The sequence below is a fragment of the Pithys albifrons genome, chromosome 7 (genome assembly GCF_047495875.1).
Source record: "Pithys albifrons albifrons isolate INPA30051 chromosome 7, PitAlb_v1, whole genome shotgun sequence".
In the NCBI taxonomy this organism is placed as follows: domain Eukaryota; kingdom Metazoa; phylum Chordata; class Aves; order Passeriformes; family Thamnophilidae; genus Pithys; species Pithys albifrons.
Genome location: NC_092464.1, coordinates 21,543,751 through 21,562,849, shown reverse-complemented (window position 1 = coordinate 21,562,849; position 19,099 = coordinate 21,543,751). Strand labels below are relative to the sequence as shown.

Below are 19,099 nucleotides of genomic sequence, written 5' to 3'. Positions count from 1 at the left end.
CTCCCACTAGATGTCACTGTACGGTCTAAATTGGAAGATTTCTACAATGCCACAAACACCTTGTGCCTTCACTTCCACTCATCTATGTTCACCAGAATTAGGGAAACAGTCTTGTATGTGAAACAGTAAATAATCATTTTAACCCCTTACAGGTTGACAGAGAGAAGACAATACATACCGTCCCGCAGTACGGTCCGGCAGAGGGGTAACTGGCATCTGGCCCATTGTAGAGGATCAGATAATTGCTACTGCAATCCCCTGGGTCATCGATGCTGATGAAATCGAAGTTCACTGTGACAATTCGTCCCTTGGGTACAGTAATGGCCCACTCACAGTCAGTGTTGTTGTGGTAAGTTGCTGGGTAGCTGGGACTGGCAAATGAGCCAGTGGTGCCGTATAATGTTCCACCACATCCTGGAAGCAGACACTGTTAATTGGCCTAGAAGGCTTAGTTTCACAAGATAATACATGATTTAGTCCATTAGTACAGTATTAGTAGTAGCACTAAAAAACAGAGAGACACTGTGACCTGGAACAACTAATGTGGATGACAGCACTCTTCCAATAAGAGAGAAAACTGAGGCTCTAGCTTCAGCAGCCTGAGAAAAACATGCAGTCGGCATCACTGAATACTAAAACCCAGTTTCTCCCCTCTCCCTCTAAACTCTTTGAAACAGGAACCAAAGTGCCTTGGTCAGTTCAGTTTCCAGCGACTCTACTAGAGATGAATTCTCTTTGACTGTTCTTTGGCACGAAAAGTAGTGAATCCTCATGTGATAGAAAAATACAGAGAACAATGCAGAGAAAATGGTCATACAGAGTAAAGGCTATTTATATGAAAATTCCATTTTCAACAATGGGCAGAAGCAGATGACCTGGGAAAAATGCAAGTTTGTAGAGTAAGAATGTGCAGGTCATGCCCCAGATTACTTTCATGGTCTCCAAGAATTTTCAGCTCCCAGCTCCCAGAGACAGCATCTTTCTATTTAATGTTTATCAGATGTTTTCCATGAACTTTGTACGGGTAGTTTTTGAATCCATGTAAATTTCTGGCATGCTGTGGGAAGGAGCTCCACAGTTTGTCAAGAACTGGTTTGTTTAGTTTGTTTTGAACCTGCTAGCTCCTGGTGTCATCTGGTGACTTACCGTTCTTCTATGGGAAAAGTCAATGAACAGTTGATCACTGAACATCATCCAATATCACTCAATTTTATAGTTCTCAGTAATTTCTTAACCAGTATAAAAAGTCTCAGCATACTTCATACAGAGGCTATTTTTTATGTTGAGCTCTTTGTTAATCCTAAATTTTTATAAGAGGAGAAGACCAGAACTGTGCACATCATTCAATTTGTGTGTGAACTATCGGTTTATACAATAGCTGTCTATTTCTTTTCTCTTCCTTTCACAATTCCTATCATTGTGCCAGCCTACTTCACTCTTAGTGAGCACCGAGTTTTTCTTTTCATGAAATTATTTTACCTCTAAGATCTTGTTCTTAAATACTAAAAGTCCATATGTTTGTATATAAAGTTAGGATTGTCCTTTTTTGATCACATTCTTCATTGACACTCCTACACTGAACTTTGTCTGCCTTTTCATCACTAGGCCACTCAGTACTATGTGGTTATTCTGCAGTGCTTTTCATCTGGCCATGAGTTTTCCTACCTCCAGTAAGTCAGTGTTATGAACTATCACCCAGCTGTTCACTGCTATTTCATAAGCCATTTTTGAATATGTCCTTGGTACAGTCACTACACAGCATTATAGTTAGTTTATTTTCTTGAGACAAAGTAGATTTTCAGCTTAAGTGGACTACATCATCTGAGGTTGCTAAAGTCAACATTAGAGATGGGGAATTGCTTGCATCTTATAAAATGAATCTTGCCTCCCTAGTCTCTCCAGTGACATAATAGGGTGGACTGTGGGCACAAGGGAAAGTCTAAAGTGTTGATGAGGCAGAGCCTAAAATGAGCAGAATTCCACATTGCTGCCTTTTCCTTCTATGTAGAATTACTTTGTAATTACAGCCTTACCACTTGATGATGAAGTCCAAGTAATTTCATATCCATCATGAGCCCCTGAAAAATCACTCTTGAAACGAAGGTAGACAACATGGTTTTGGGGGAAGATGGGACTGGGCACAGTGTTTCCACAGAACCTGCCAAGCAGTGGTGATTGCACATCACTCCCATTTCTGACCTTCAAGGGACACAAAAACCATTATCAACATTAAATTCCTATGCCAGTTACACATAAGTACAATTATTCAATGATACAATCACAACACAAACCAAGTAGTGACTTGTATGCATACCATAATTCTCATCTTAATATTGTTATTTTTACTATTATACATTCTTGTATAGAAGGAAAAAGAGACCATTAACCAGTCTGTCTGACTTCTGTAAGAAATCGCACAAAATAAGTATCATCAGAAACAGGCAGCTAAATTTTATGGTGTGGTACATCTCCCAACTGAAGAAGATTACTTGAATAGTAGCTGAGATGTGCTTTTGCAAGCCCAAGTTTCACTTTTCATAAGAAAAGTTAATATTCCAGATAAAAATATTAAGTCTTTATTCTGCAGACTGCTCTTTCCCCTGGTCACATTAAAACACAGATCATATTACATAGCTTAGATTTAATTTGATTTTTGTCTGAGCTCCACTAATGCTGATGTTCAGATTCATTTCTTGAGACAGTAAAGAGGATATGAAAGGAGAACTAAATAATGATTCTGCCACAGACATCTGATTTTTGTCATCTGACCAGTGAATAGGGAAACATTCAAGCGTGAGGATTGTGTAGAAGGATATGTTTTTTATTGACACAAAGAATCTTCACAAGTACCCTACACTTCTTATTAGAGCTCTTTTTTTTTAAGAAAAAAATGCATTTTTAGGAAAAATATCTTTTTAAGAAAATCATCAGGCAGATGGAATCTACTGCAGGAACAAAAGCACTCATATTTATGGCTTTTTGTTGATTCACAAATATTAATATCAAATGCGAACTATTCCAGATTGCTCTTTTAACTGGTAACCTCAACAAGAGTTGGTGAAGATGAAGTAGCTGATAACAAAACTATTTATTTATTGGTTTTGGAATTACTATAGTGTGTATTGTTTTACCTCTTAATATAACATCTAAGTACCTTTCACCATAAAACAGTAGCAATAAGTTAGGCCCTTATGTCAGTTCAGCTCAGACTTGACCAAGCTTATTAATATCCTTAGAATTCAGCAGATTTTGACACAGACCCACAAAATACATATACTTGCTTTATACCTCTAGGAAGTCATGTGAACACTGAATGCTGTCTTCCAAACTAAAAGCATGGAAAAAGAGAGATATTGTGTGGTTCGAGGGAGCTCGTAGAATGATAGAACAATCCATATTATTGGGGTGATGGCCAGGCCAGCCAGGGCTCTTCAGGTAACCAAATGGCTGATTATACTCTCTACTGCAACCTTGGGAGAGAAAACCAGAAATATATAAGGATTGCAGATCTCTGTATTGCTTTTCACTGTATGGAATAAACAGAGGGAATAGTAGATAAATTTTTGAGACATTTCATCAAGCTTACCTGTAGCTTGATAGGAAAATCTGACTCCATTATTAATCCTATATTCATCTGACTTGAAAGTCACGATGGCAGTCCGATCATAAGAATAAAATTCAGGGACTGGAAAAGTTTCAGTGCCACAGAATCTATGGACTGATCCTTGGCTGTGCTGGAATTGAATACATTTCACAAGTTACTTAATGATATAATTCAACTTTCTACTTCTTGGACTTGAGGTAAATAAATCTCTCAATACCTTCTATACAAATTATGCAATTGTATTTCGAAGTTCTCATGGAAATCACTGAATAATGTCTCAACATTTTAAGATGAATTATTATGAGAAACATATCAAATGTAACAGGTATTTTCATGCCGAAATGAGAAACAATGAAAGGAAGTTTAGAACAATATAAGGGTCATAAACACTTGAGGGTTTTTTCTGGTGTTTTTTACAACCACGGTTTCCAGCGCAAGTATTCACTTTTATTATGGTTCTTGGATGGAAGGAAGTACAATTAGTGTATGAAAACTTGCTGTTGGGCAGTATTTTCTAGATATTGAGTTTGTCAGAACTGCTACTTGGTGCAACTGGGAAAAATTATAACACTTACCAGGTCTAATTCAATGTGTGCATAATGTGCTTCCATGAGGTCTGTGTACCAGTTAACACACGTTAATTGGGGCATTGTGTATAATGCTTTGGATATGCTCCCCACATAGTATCATCAACCAATCTATTACCAAATGCCAAATGCTGGGTTTTCTCCTCTCTTTCCAAAGAGTGAAGGGAGATGAATGTGAATGGGGAATGGTATCCCCCAGAAATTTCTTACTGTTGGTGAATCCTGGAGTTCTAGGTAATTCTGAGAGCAGTCCTGGCTGGAATGGAGGTGGAAGGCCTCTACCACTACCCTGACTTGCTGCTGCAGAGGGGCATCAATGACCCAAGTACAGAGTGTAAATGGTGGATACTCATTCGGAAAGTTGGGGGATGTTGCAGTCAGAGATGTAGAAGTTGCATTATATATTCCTCCACACAGGCCTGTGTAAAACAGAAACAAATGCATCATAGAGTGAAAAGTTTTTAAAGTGCAAAGAGATATTTTGTGAGGAAAACTACACTGGGCAATATACTTTTGTATTTACATCTACGTCTCTAGAAGGAAAAAGAAAGTAAAACATGCGCTAGTGTTGTCAATTTATGTTATAAAATTCAAATAAATGTTTGTTCCCTATTTGTTAACAATCTGTGAGCGTTCCTGTACTGCATTCCAGACTGACAGTCACCTCACAATCAGCCAAGAACAAAGAGAATTGCTTTGGGATCTAGCAGAGCTGCTTTTAGCTTGCTTACAGATAGTGTGCTATGGACTGTCTTTTCCAGTTCCTGAGCCCTATATCTAGAACAAATTTTGATGATTTAAATATCAATTTCCACAAAAGTCACAACTATATATATGCAGACACATATATGTATACTTACGATCCACTGTGGTGTAGGTGGCATTGAAACCTGCCCTTTCCACAGAATTGTCTGTGACAAGTTTCACAGTCAAGGAATTACGGGTAGAAAGGAAAGGAGCTGGCACTATAGCTCCACAGAATGTGCCAACTAAATTGGCATTTTCATTATCTCCATCGTAAAGCTGAAAGAAGAAAAATATGTAAATCATGAATAGTTTAGGCACAACAAACAATAAAGAGAAATAAAATTCTATGACCCCTCCTGACATTACAATTGCTTTTACTGGAAAGTGCAGCACATGCTCTTTTCCTTTAACAGGATGTTCTTGATGACCATAATTATTCACTGCCATATTAACTAATTCTGTTGGACAGTGTAAATCTCCTTATGGAACATTCGGGTTCTGTCTCAGCAGATATATCAAAAAATTATTATATTTTAATTTGGCATTCTGATTTCTTTATTATATGTAAACTCAAAAGTGCTTTTCAGTGAGAAGGTTGATTTTCTTCACCAAAATATAGAATGAATTCCTAGTTTCATTGAGTATCTCTAATGTTGAGCAGGATCTCTAACACTCCTTGGTGAAATTGTTTAGCAGCATTCTGCTGTCTGATGTTTTGTATGCTCATCTCCACAAAAATAGCTTCCACAGGTGAGCACTGATCATCAAGACTTGTTTAATCAAAATTTTATTAATTCAAGTCCTTCCAAGCAATTGTGTATGATAATAAATCTGCAAGTTTACTTTAAAAGAGTTTGAATTTTGTTTTGTTTCTATTCTGTGAAATAAATACTCATTTAAGTGGACCAGAAGTGTGTCCCTGTAACAATGTTAAAACTCCTATTGGTTTCCAAAAAGGCAGAATGACATCTGGAGTAGTAATCTAACTCAATGAAAAAATTTAATTATATTAAGCAATTTCATTTCTTCTTAAGGCCATTTTCTGTTAATTTAGCCTGCCTCATGGAGAAGATGATGGATTGTATCCCACTGATATTTTCTTGTTAAAATACACAGCTGTCTTACTTTGACATAATCATATTGGCAAATCTGAGCAGATGGTGCTTCAAGCGCAAATGAAGTGAAGGTGAGATTGATCAGCTTGTTTACAGGTGCAGTTATGGTCCATACACATAGCAGGTTTTTCTCATATCTTCTGGTCACATTGGAGACTGGGGCGCCAAAGGTATAAGTTGAAGTTGTCAAGTAACCACCACAGCCATTCTGAGGTCCTGTTGAAAATGGAGAAGCTTTTTAAAAGCAACAACTGGCACTTCTTTAGTCTTCAACTCTTTAATGTCAAGCCAGCAGCTTTTTTTTTCCCTGTGCCACAATCTTTTACTGTCCTGTCTAGCAAGGACTATCTCAGTGATTAAAAGACTTTCAACACAGAGAGATATGAATCACAATTAGATTTCTTAGAGCGAATTAAGAAAGGCTCATGTCTTCAACTGAGTAGAAAAACAGTATCTATTTTGAAAATGTAGCACCAAAGGCTTTTAAAAGGTACTGCAAAAAGACGGGACAGAAATAAAATAGAAGAGCAATGGCCCAAAGGTCTTTGAATGGGTTTCTTGCTGGCCGGTGAGATTGTTTGGTCAGTAGGGGGCACTGGGTTGTTGGCTTTGAAAATGTGGTATGAAATAAAGCTCATAATAATACAGCGTTGTCCTACCGGGATTGAATTTGGCAGCCTGACGCTGGGACTCAGACCCATATTCACAAATCTTTCTAAAGGGAGTTCTGGAAGTATTTTGCATGGTGGGAACTTAGAAGCCCTCTGAAATGTCATTTGGATCCCACAGATAGGGCTAAGTTCTGGACTTATGTGCTGTGAAAATTCAAACTCTGTAATGTTAGTAACATCAAAAGAAACTAATTTTGGAGGCAAGCAGTTATTAGAAGATCAGAACCTCTTTTTATGCATTGAATTACAAATAAGTGAAAATACAGAGTATGGGAAGGGGCATATTTGGGGGGTTTTTTTGGTTGTTGGTTTGGCTTGCTTTGGCCTTGGGTTTTTTTAATAGTTTGATTTCCAGAGGTTGGACTGGGCTAGTAAACGTGATCACTTTATTTACTTTCTTCTCTAGTCTCTATGGTGTCTCCTGGCTACTTATTTAATTCAGGAATTCAAATAAAATATGGTTTATAATTTTGGTTTTGGGTCTGAGAAAGAGTTTTTGTAAACTGCACAGAGCAAGGCAGTAACTGCAAGGAGCCTGTTGTGTCCCACAGCAAATTATTTATGAGCATTCAATAATAAAGGAAGCTACAGCTGTGGCTGAGCAACATGAGCAGAGTTTCAGAATTTCATCTGCATGTGTAACATATGCCTGTCTGGCACATTCAGCAACTTAACCTTGACATGCTGATACATTTCCAGGCATATAAAAACTGTGCCTTACTTGAATTACAGCATTACAAAAGATCAGTCTGGTGAAAAATCAGCATCCATGCATCAGGATTGCATCAGTAACCTGGTGCTGGCGAGAGAGCCCTGTCTTGTGAGGCTGTAATGGTTAAACCAGAGTGACTAAGGCTAAATGTCATCCTGCTCTACTAACCAAAGCCGGAAAATCCCCACCCTTCAAAGAAGTTTGCTTAAACCCAAAATCTTAGTAACACGTGATTTCTGCTTTTGGTATAGCTAAAAATGAACAGAAGAGACTTATTACAAAGTGAAAAAGCCAGAAATTAGTAGATTATAGTCAGTCTTGAAGGCAGTTAATGAAGTTGGAAACTTGGAAAAGGGTTAGTGTTCATTCTGAGTCCACTGCAGAAGGCAAGAACAGCAGGGGAAATGTGAGCAATAAATCACTTTCTTACAAATAGTCTAGGAAGGAGGAAAATGTCAGACAGGAGGGTGCCTGGGCCCTAAGAGTGCAGTTTCACTGTACTTTTTTCCTTTGTTCACCCTTCTGCATGATTTATTCAATCTCCCTGAAACAATCTCATTGGAGCCATTTCCTGCTCAGCAATTTGGACACCATCTACTAACATAACATTAAGCATATAAACATCAGTCATAGATCATAATCTGACCATCCATCCCTGCAATATCGAGTCTGGAGTGAGGTATAGGTCAGACACTTACAAAGCTCCCCTTCATCTTTTTTAAAGTTAGAGTTGCAGAGATGTCAGTCAGGCCTTGGCAACAGAAGTCAGGGAATTGCCACAGAGCCAAACAACAGGAAGGATCTCAGTGCTACTGGATTGTCCTTTCTTTGAATATCAAATGTCTGGACCTTTGCAGTGATGAACTTCACTGCTAGCTATGCAGCTATAAAGACACCTCAGATGACAAAAAATACAGATGTAAGTAAATTGTGTGTGTACAGCACATGAAATGGATTGGAATTAGAGAGAAGCAAGCCAAATTCCCATTATCAGAAAATAAATTCTAGCTAGTGCAGTATAGCCAGTAATAGCATCTAAGGGGAGATAAGCAACTAAAAGTGTGATTTATAGTTAATAAAGGTGAGGTTTCATCATTAACTGTCACAATGCCTGGCCTGCTCAGCTGCAGTAGAGTCAGATGCTTACAGAACAGTACATTATAAATAACATATAAACTGGAAGCTGACTAGGTATCAAGTAGCTCTGCATCAAGCTAAATAAAGAGCAGTCCTTTCTGAAAAATCTATCCATCTTGGTGCTTTTCAGTACTGATCAATGTTACATCTGACTGCAACCAGTGAAAGTTACACAATAGTGAAGCTGTGTAGATCAAGAGAACACCCACAAGAAACTGAAGAACCAACTGTTTAACAGGAGGGAACTTGTGCTAAGAGAAACACCGTTGCACTACATTTTAACCAGGACACAACACATTGTTTTTTAAAATCAGCACCACTTCTGAATAGAAGGCCAAAGACTAGTCATCTTTAATAGAATGATATTCATCACTGGCTAACACAGCCAGAAAAAACTGCAGCTAAAATTTAGGCAAAATGTGGGACTGAGAAGTCTGTTAATTCGTAGAATAGACTCTTAGATATTAAAAGCTAACCTTGATTCAAAAAATGAGAAATGTACCTTATAGAACAATTTGTATGTCAGCAGATGGACCAACTATATGGCTGACTGTATTGTTTCAGTTTCCAGTTGCTTATTTAAAATAAAAATTATAAGGTCATCATAAATCAGATGGTAATCTTGTCTTCCTCATAAACAGCTTGCCAGAGAACACAAATTACCAGAAGAACTAGGGCACACACTGTCATCACTAATTGCTTTTGGAGGGAAGCATTAATGAAACTAAAAGGCTGAAGGACCACTCAGAAAAGAAGGAATTGAAGTTTCCTTATGGCAAATAAAAATCATTATAGCAGAGACCAAGCACATGTTTCTCTGTTAAGAGTTGTACCCTCTAGATATGAAATGAAGATGAAGATAAATCTTTGAAGCTGCCTGCCTTTGAAGCACAGCCAGGGGTAAGGTTGATTTATACAGGTATGAGTGTAATATAAGGGAGCCTACTGAATAGTTTGAAATCTATCAGAATCAACTAAACCAACGACACTTCAAAACACAACTAAAGAATTTTGCTGCCCTTCCCTTGTTAACAAATGAGCACCCCAATTTTAATGAACTGACATTTCTGTGAGGCATTTGTAGACTATCCCTTAGCTCAACAGTTTTATTCTCTTCCAAGATACCAAATAGATCTGTTTCAACATTGCAAATGCTTTCTAAATTTAGACAGATTTCAAGCTGATGCATATTTTTAAATTTGGGTCCCAAAATACATTTAGAAACAGTCCAGAAATTGTGACTTATGAACATATATTCTGAGCTTGTCACAGATGTTTTTATTTTCACAGACTATAATAAAATGAAGAAAATATATTATTAGCCACAATTTATTCATTAATAGATTAAGCTAATCATAAAATAATCATGATAATGTAATGACATGTGTAAAACTAAATGTGTAGTATATTTGGAAAAAACTGTATGAACCAAAAGCCCGAGGAAATTTCTGCCAGGAGACTTATGAGATTTAGACAATCTTCTCAGTTAGATCCTCTGCAGCACCAGGTTCCAAGTTCAGGCTGGATACCTTAAAATACACTGCTGGAAACCAGTCCTAATGGGCTGTGAAATCTCTGCCAGTCACTGATGTGTGAGAAAATGCAACAGCATTCACATGCCACAGTCAAGGACACATTCTTCTAAGATTTTTTTTGCTGAAGAAAACTTTGAAGGATTCAGCTGTGCTGTCCTGTGTTATGTCCTTCCCCACATAACAGGCTGTAACTGCTGTTGTCAGTGCAGTGCCTGGTGCCTCCTACAGCAGGTGCCAACTTTATTTACATAAATCAGTGCAATGAACTACTGCGGGTGGTGTGAGAATTTAGAAATGACTCACAAAAGGACAGCTAACCCTGACCTGTGCAATAAAATAACCAAACCAATATTTTACACCTTATATTGTGCAGATTTTTTTCAGCAATTCTGAACAACCCAGAAAGAATCCAAAGCAACTGTGCATGCTGAACACTGCTGAAATTCTGCACCTCAAAACTGAAGGTAGAGTGAGCCATGGTTTCAGTCTGCAGGGCAGAACAGGACTTAAAACTAAATTAAGCAAATTTTGTGTTGTTGTTGACAAAATAAAATAGCATTAAAATGCTGTGAAAATTCTACTGGATCAATTTTTCAAAAAGTAAACTTTAATTTCATTAGGAGAGAGCATAACAGTAAGCCTGTTAGTGACAGGCACTTAGTGTATTGTGTTCCAAACAGGAAGTAAGTAATTCAATAGAGAGCAAATAGAATAAGGGAAGGCAGATACCTCTGGGTGATTTATCGAGTAAGTTACAGATCATCTGATCAGGAAGAAAAGCATATCGATTATAATATATTTCTATTATATGCATACTATATTATTTATGCAAATTATCTATTAATGCATTTTTCTGGTATATCAGGGAAGATTTATATTTCCAACTATTTTTATTCTAAACTCTACTTGCTTATGATTATTTTCCTTATGTAAAATGATTAATATTCATTCAATAGAAATACTCATTTGAATAAAAAGAATGGAGAGATCCTTGAGGGAAAAACTGAGCCAACTGAGGACAATGCAAAGGATGGGGTGTTTCAGGACTTAATATTCCAACAGCCTAATGGTTGCCAAAGGTTTTGGAGACATTTCTCCTGCCCTAGAGCTGACAACATCAGTCTTCTCATTGTTGCTACCCTATTCTTCTTGCCTGTCTATATCCATCTGCTTTTCCTCATCTTGTGTTTAAATCATAATCTCTTTGTAACAGCAGATCGTTGCTTTATTCTGCCTGTGCAGTGCCTGGTACAGAGAAATTGTGGCCCCTGAGCTCATAAGCCCTAAGGTAATGCAAACAAGGGATGACATTGGTATTAATCTGGTACATGATACTCATCTTTCACAAAGCATAAACTTGAATTTCTCCTGCATGCTCAAAAAAGATCATATAAAAAAAGGGAGAGGAAAGAACTGGCCACAGCTTGAAGTAGGGCAGTAGAGAAAAAGCAGACAATCTTTCTCTCCTCCTCCATCCCACCTCTTCCACTGTCCCAAATCTGTTGCAGTTTTACCTGTATTGTGTGAATTAAGCTCAGGAAGAGCTTTCTGACTCAACCCACTTATCTGACGATGTACAGCACTTTGTTTCTTGTGAATTCATGTGGCTTCCTTAGACAGCCTCAATGAGCAAAGCTGTATTTCAGGAAGCCCCCCGACCCTTCTCCAATGGTTTAGAACGTGATATATTTTTCCTTACTGAGACAGTGGAGCTATGTACACAAGCAGAGAGCTTTCAAGGAGAAATGATTTGCTGTTAATAAGGTCACAGCTATATCTCCTGACCGGCATTGCTGACTCTAAAAATAAGAAAAAACCCCAAACTCTTACATGTTTTCTTAGCTTTTGTGTCATAAGCCTCACAGGGATCACAAACTGAGGTGAGAGAGTCACCTCACTACTGAATGGGAATAGGCAGAAGCTCCATTTATCATCAAAGTACTATTTGTGTTATTACAGTGGGGATGGCAGAGGTTTGTTCAGGCTCTATCCCTGCCAACCAGGGTGAGCTGGAAAGCTCCAATCTCCCCTTAGAGCTTGAGAGATAATCAGTAAATCTTTGGCCAAGTCACAAGCTCAGTACATGCAGACCTCATTCTTTGGGGAGAGATCTTAGCTTTCCTTTCTTCACAGAGACATCTCATGTAACTAAATGCCTTAAGCTGATATTGATTTCTCTCTTCTCATCCTTTTATTGATTGCCTAGAGGAGCACACGCTCACTGTGGAAAGGACGTATAATTCTCATTTTACAGAATGAAAGCAGAGGCAGAAAAAAGGTCAGTGGTAACTAAGAGGAGTCTGTCTTTCCATAAATCTTACACTTGGAGCAGGCCAGGATTTTTCAGTCAGCCCAGCTCACCAGCTCAGACTGAGAGTGTGTCCAAGTGATTCCAAAAATGAGGCTGATAAGTGTCCAAACTTAGTAGCAGAAATAGTGAAATGATAGACCCTCAGAACCACACCACAAGGACTGTATGTTTCACTACCTCAAACACACCATGCCACAGAGTGGGTTATGACAAAGAGTGCTGGTTGTGAAATGTGCACTTCACATTATATTGCACAAAGTATGGGGTACTATGGGGGAAGAGAAGGCATTTGACAAAAAAGGTGAGATGTTGCTGTATTGTCAAATGAACACTATTTCATACTTTCTGTTAATCTCTTTTTTCTGACTAGTGGGGGGAATATTCTAGGGGAATATTCTAGGGGATGCTTGATCAGTGATGCAAACAAATTGTTTTAATAAAAACTGAGCACATTTTTCTATAGAATTTTCAGGGTTTAACATTTTGAGTGCTTGGAAAACCCTGCATTTTGGCAGTACACGTAAGAGAGGCCTGATCAGGAAAGAAATTGGAAGAGTTTGTGGGGGGAAAGGAAATAGTTTAGTTTACTACAAACAGAAATAATGTACTGTTTCTGCTTGCTTCTTTCCAATACATAATCAGGATCACTCACAACATGAAACAGAGACCAATAATTATGTTATCCAGTTGTGCTTCCCTGGGGTAACTAGAGAATAATGTGCTCATTGTCATCCAACAGAGAATGAGCCTTTTTGTTTCTCTACAGATACCATCTTCCTTATTTAAGAGATTTATCATTATTAATTGTCATCTGATTGCATTTGTACTCTTACAAAACCACATGGGCTTTATCTTTTGAAAGACATGAGGGAGCTTCCCTAAAGCATCATGTAGAATAACAGTCTTTTAGATCTTCATGGTTTTATTCTCTTTCATTTGAAGCATAATCTCAGACTTCATAGTACAAAGATGTGTCACAGATTTTCCTGGCTCTATTTTTTCAGCAAGCCAAACTGGAAACATTTGTAGGATGTGACTCATTTTTTCCTCTTATAATACACTTCTCTACTTTTTAGCAATTCTGTACTAGCATGGGACTGCCAGGATCCTTGCTAATGGCTGTGTGGTTTAGTCCCTGTGAATTGCTTCCCACAATGAAGAAAGACCTACCATTAAGCATCTCACCACCATGGGCTTTTCATCACACAAACCACATCTCTGCTTGGTCATCTTTTATAACTTGAAATTCCATTGCTCCTGAGTAACTTCTGCAACATCAAGACCTCTCTTCCCTTGGGAGCATCCAGAAATGTCCCTCCAAAATGTAGCCTAATAGATGTCAAAGTTTATTCATGAAAGGCTTCTCCTTACTCTAGGAAATGATCAGGCATGATACTGACTTGAAGTACTCGGCTTGTGTTCTGTTGAGTGCTTAAACAGAATATCTGGCAAGTTGAACAAATAAATCTAAAGTCAGTGGCTAAAAATGGACTAAATGCCAACAGGAAGAGCAAAAGCTTGGGGAGTTCCTGATGATCTCACCCTGGAAACATGAACCCAGGCTGCAGGGTATCTCTAGCAACTGATACCTTAGGGTTTAAAGACAGCAACATGTGAAGCAACATGATGTTATCTGGAACACAGTTCACAAGAGGGGTCTTAAAGTTCCTCATATCAATTACTCAGTGTGAAGCAAAGGAAGAGTTAATAATAGTAATAACCATGAGCTTCTGTGGGAATATTTTTCTTGGCAAAACCAAGTAGAAACAGTTATTTTCCTTATCTTTAAATACTTTCTCGGACTGTATCAAATGAGAGTCACTGGCTAGGGACAAGGAGTGGGTTCAATGACTCAGCAGAAGACTATGTTTGTTCTGCCACAAAGGCCTTTCATTCTGATTTGTCTGAGCGCCGGCTTTGCAAACCGGACAATTACTTCTTTCTAGATCACAAAAAACATGGAGTTAATTACACAGGAAACTAGTAGAGATGACATGAAATCAATTTACATGTAATAATAATTTGTTGCTTACCATCCCTGAAACAATTCAGATGTTACGAAAAGATAAAAAGCTCCTATCTTAAAATTAGACTACTGAGTTAAAAATGTTTTTTAAGGTAATAATCAGACTTTGTCCCTTATTCCTGTGTCCATCAAAACATTTAACATTCAGTGCCTTTGTACTATGATCCCATTTATCTTTTGGCCAGCTAATCAAAATGATCCATCAAATCCACAGAAATCAAAACAGTGGTGCTTGAGGGAGAACCACAGTCTTAACTCATCTCAACACTTCAGTCCTTAAAAAGTTGTAAGGTGAACTGAAAGGAAATGGAAATTGAGGGTAGATTAAAAGGAGGCATCTTTAGCACACCACCAGCCTTTGACTGCAGAAGAGTGAGAATTCTCAGGGACCGCAGTATTTCCTCCAAAAGAGAGACCTGTGGGTGCTGCTAAGCCTTCAGCCACCCAAGAAATGTCTGTACCTTCCGAGAGGCAGGAAAAGGGTAGCAAAGAATAAAGGGAATCAGTTCAGAATCAGACTGGAATGCAGGGAGCACATAAGCCTAGAATTTAGCTTAGTTCACTCAATTTTAACAAAATCAGAAACATTCTTCTGCTTCCAGCACTCCTAGTGAGGTAGATCACAACTGATCCTCACCAAAAGAAATTACTTACCAGAAGGTTCTTGGGGTTATGAGTCTGATAACATACTTACCTAAGGTCTCCCTGAAAGTTGCTTTCCATCCCCTGTCTGCTCCATAGAAGTCAGTGCTAAACACCAGGAACAAGTTGTTACTGGAGCTCTTAATATGGGGAGGCAGTTCTGAGCCACAGAATTTCCCAAGGAGAGGAGCATGGGTGTCTGAGCCATCATATACTGCTACATAATCTTTGTAGCAGGTGGGAGATACTTCAAGCTGGAAGCTGTTGAATCTGTAAAACACAGTTGGAGCTTTAGGTATCCCATTTTTATTTCTATTCTTGTGTTACATGTGTTTTGGTGCTTGAGGAAAAGTCCACATACTAGCAATAGCCAAAGCCATATACAGACAAAACAAGTCTAACTGCATGGCAAAACACTTCAGCCAACCAGCCTCAAAGAAATTGGGGCCCTCGTCCACTGGGCCTCTTGCAAGGCAAGCTGTCAGCACACCTCAGTTATCTGTGAAGCAGCAAGTCTCCCTGTGCAATATGAAATGCAGGTGCAGAGTGCAGACCAGCTGGCTCTTCTGCTAAGAACAGTAGGAAATGTTCTCTTAATTCACAATCAGCATATATATGATCAAAGAATGTATCATTTTTTTAACTTCTCCGTGGTAAGATTTTGTGTCAACCATATCCCTCTCCTAGGCAAGACAGCACACACTCAGAAGTGTACTGTTTTGGTAGGTATTATTACTTTGGCTTTAAAGTGAGTACTAGCCTTCTAAAAGAATTACTAATTTTCTCGTGTAAACTCACAGGAGTCTTGTAACTCCTCAAAGACTGACATAATTTAACTAAAAAGCATGAGCTGCATTTTTGCAATTTCTTAGTCCTCTTGGTAACCAAAATGGGAACTTAAAATTGTGGTTATGTTTTGTAGATAAAAAGTTAAAGATGTAAGGGAGCTGAAGGTTGATAAAAGTGGCTTCAGTGGCCATTTCTCATTTTAGTTTGGCTTTGCCCTTGGAAAAGCAAAGACAGAGAAAAAATTGTCAAGAATTGCTGTCTTTAATGGGAATCAGAGACCTCCCTTTCACCTTAATGACAAGCTAAACTTTGATTACGTACTTGAGGGTCACTACTTTGCCATTTCCAACAGTGATGTTGTATGAGCAGTTCATGTTGTTGTGATAATCAAGAACTGAATGGGCTGGACTGCTGATAACATCAACAGGGCCATAGAAAATGCCACCACAAGCTGCAGGGGAAAGAAAAAAAGAGTGATTAGTGTCCAAATACTAGCTTCATCCTAATTCTCATATTTCTTGAAGGTGTTTACCTGTAGGGGGAAAAAGCCCTTGATAAATTAGGAGCAGTCTTCAGTATCATGCCTAGAACTGTAAAATGTGGAGATGTCTATTCAGTCTGTGCTCTGCAGTGAAAGACTAGTCAGCATCAAAGTAACGGGCTGTCACTAGTCCATACCAAATGACAAGGGCTCTGTGTAAAAGACTGAGCCTGATTTCAAGTGTCCTGCAGTAGGGCCAGAGAGCAGTGGGTTGGGGTGGCTGCTCCATGTAGCAGCATGAGTGAGGGGTGTCTAGAGTAGCTCTGCACCCGTTCTAGCTTGCCAAGAGAAACCTGGGTGATACATGGGCAAAGGCATTCCTTCACCCAGGCCCTAGCCCAAGGGAAGCCTCTAAGCAGCCAGACTTGCACTCACAGCCCTGCCTCTGACTTTTCTGGATTAACTATATGCAGAGCCTCATTGTCTACCAATATCCTGGCAGAGCTGGGGCATTACTGTGGCATTTGTTCTGTGCAGAAAGGCAGAGAGGGGTCCCCAGGTATCACCAATCCTGTTCCTCACCTCACCTTGTGCTGGGACTTGCCAGCAGTGAGGGCTGGCAGAGCTGGAGTACAGAATACTTGATTTCTGGCTGAGAAGCAAGTTAAACTTTGCAGCTGTAAATTCGAGGCACTGCTTGGTTTCTCAGGGTTTCATATCATGGATGCAAATGAGGCCAGGATGTGGTTAATGTTTGTTCCCAGCTTCAGTGATTCAGGGAACAAAAACTATTATAAAACCAACTCTAATCGCCATTGTTAACTTCAGCCTTTATTTTATAATCTTAACCTTAGCAAAAAAAACTTTCCCTGCATCCTGTTGATAAATAGCTCAAAGCCACACACAGCTTTTCATGTTTTAAAGAAGATGCTGTTGCCCAGGTCACCACCTTAACAAAGGCAGACCCATACAGGGTGGTGCTGGATTCAGAGCCTCTGACTCCTCAGTTGGGCAGACTGGAGCACTGGCAGATAAAGGACAGGATCTGGGGGGATAAAGAATTAGGATTATTCTATGCTACAAGCAGGGAGCCTTTTTCATTTTTTTCAGCAAACAATACAGCTAGGGGGAAGAGGAATGTTAATTGCCAGAAGCTTCTTTGTTTACAACAACAAGCTAATAAGTCTGCAGTCATCTTTCTCAAATGTCAGAAGTCACAAGTCAGATAGCAGCAACTGACTTGAGTGAGTTATGAAGGTCTTTTCCATGACTAACTGCACATTGTCATTTCTCTGTGCCATTCCCTCTGTCTGTATCAGGCCACTCATTTCATATAAAGAATTTAGCCTTATGCTTTTTTGTTGTGGCTTTGAACATGAGGAATGCATTAAAAGAAATACCAAAGTTACAAACTCACACTTCGCAGTTAGAAAATTATGTTTTCAAACATAGAAGTAGTCTCTACCAGTTAAATCTTGAAAATACTAAAACTGGTTTTGAAAATAAAATAAATCTTTCAGGATATATGTCCAAATGTAAATTCTAAACTCAGTTAGAAACTTCTTTTTAGAATTCACATTTCCTCTTTAAAACGTAGGAGATGTCATGTGAATGACAAAAAAATTTTGTGAAAATAGCTATTAAAAATATATCTATATCCCCATTTTTATTTACATTGAGACTTGGAAAGAGAGTCATCAAGTGCAGGCATATAGCTGTGTCTGCTTCAAGATCCTGTTCTACTTCACATATGGTATAATGTAGTTTTAGTATAGCTGAGAATGAGACCATGCTCCTCTATGTGATAAAATCTTTCCAATTAACTCAGTTAAATAAACTGGTGACATTTCTCCTTAAACAATGTAAAAAACAAAGAAACAAACAAAATAACCTGCCAAAAAATGGTTGTGTTTCATCTCTACAGCAAAGGAAAAGTTTTTCAGTTCCTGACTTGGTCCTATGTAGAGTATTGAAGTGAGAATTGTGTGTGAGGTTACACATTAGTCAGTCACATGCATGTTAACATGCACCAAACAGTCCCATATCCTGGTCCTGAGAGCTGTTTTGGGCATGTGCAGAGAGAAAATGAACCATCTACATCCATCTATTCAAAAAATGAGGTGCAACATTTCCTACACTGAACCATTATCCAGATGGAATATTTCTACCATCTGAAACACAGGACAGTGTTTACTCACCAATTGTTCTGTATCTAGCCTGGAATCCAAAGCCTGCAATGTGGGAGTCTGTGTAGAAGTTGAGCAGCATAGGTCCAAAGACACTGACGGGGGCAGGGAGCTCATTACCACAGAGCGTGATGAGAGGATGTGTGGCTGCTCTTATCCCACTGAAGATGCTTATTCCATCGTACAGGCAAGTTCTGCTCAGGAGTGCTGGGGCTGCATGGACATCCAATGCACAAATGTTAGTAGCATATTTTACATGTGGTTTACTGAGCTGAAAGTATATAGACCCCACACAGGATAGGAATTAAATTTTGTATTACTTTCCTTTCCAGGGATCTCAGGATCACATTTCCTTGCTGAGGAAGCAAATGCCACTTTTTAACCTGCAGTAAAACTGAGGCAGAAAAAGGCAAAGAGATCTTGTATATCTGACATCAGACTTGTCTCATCCAACACATCCTATGATCTGGAATAGGTTCCAGGCCCCTTGAGTTTGTCGAGTTTATAGCTGAATGAATGCCATCTCTGAGGAGATGAGAAGACCCAACAAAAGCAT

At 38.8% G+C, this 19,099-nt stretch overlaps 1 protein-coding gene across 1 annotated transcript in view; it reads right to left on the bottom strand.

The window, feature by feature from the left end:
- Positions 1-19,099, bottom strand: part of CUBN (cubilin) — a 140,806-nt gene that overhangs the window by 4,325 nt on the left and 117,382 nt on the right. Inside the window, exons 57-66 of the mRNA XM_071560397.1 lie at positions 18,556-18,756; positions 16,198-16,327; positions 15,140-15,357; positions 6,064-6,269; positions 5,052-5,214; positions 4,402-4,610; positions 3,587-3,734; positions 3,289-3,470; positions 2,034-2,199; positions 179-414 (exon numbers count right to left, since the gene is read on the bottom strand). Coding sequence (XP_071416498.1) covers positions 179-414; positions 2,034-2,199; positions 3,289-3,470; positions 3,587-3,734; positions 4,402-4,610; positions 5,052-5,214; positions 6,064-6,269; positions 15,140-15,357; positions 16,198-16,327; positions 18,556-18,756 — 1,859 coding nt within the window. The remainder of the gene's footprint in view (positions 1-178; positions 415-2,033; positions 2,200-3,288; positions 3,471-3,586; positions 3,735-4,401; positions 4,611-5,051; positions 5,215-6,063; positions 6,270-15,139; positions 15,358-16,197; positions 16,328-18,555; positions 18,757-19,099) is intronic.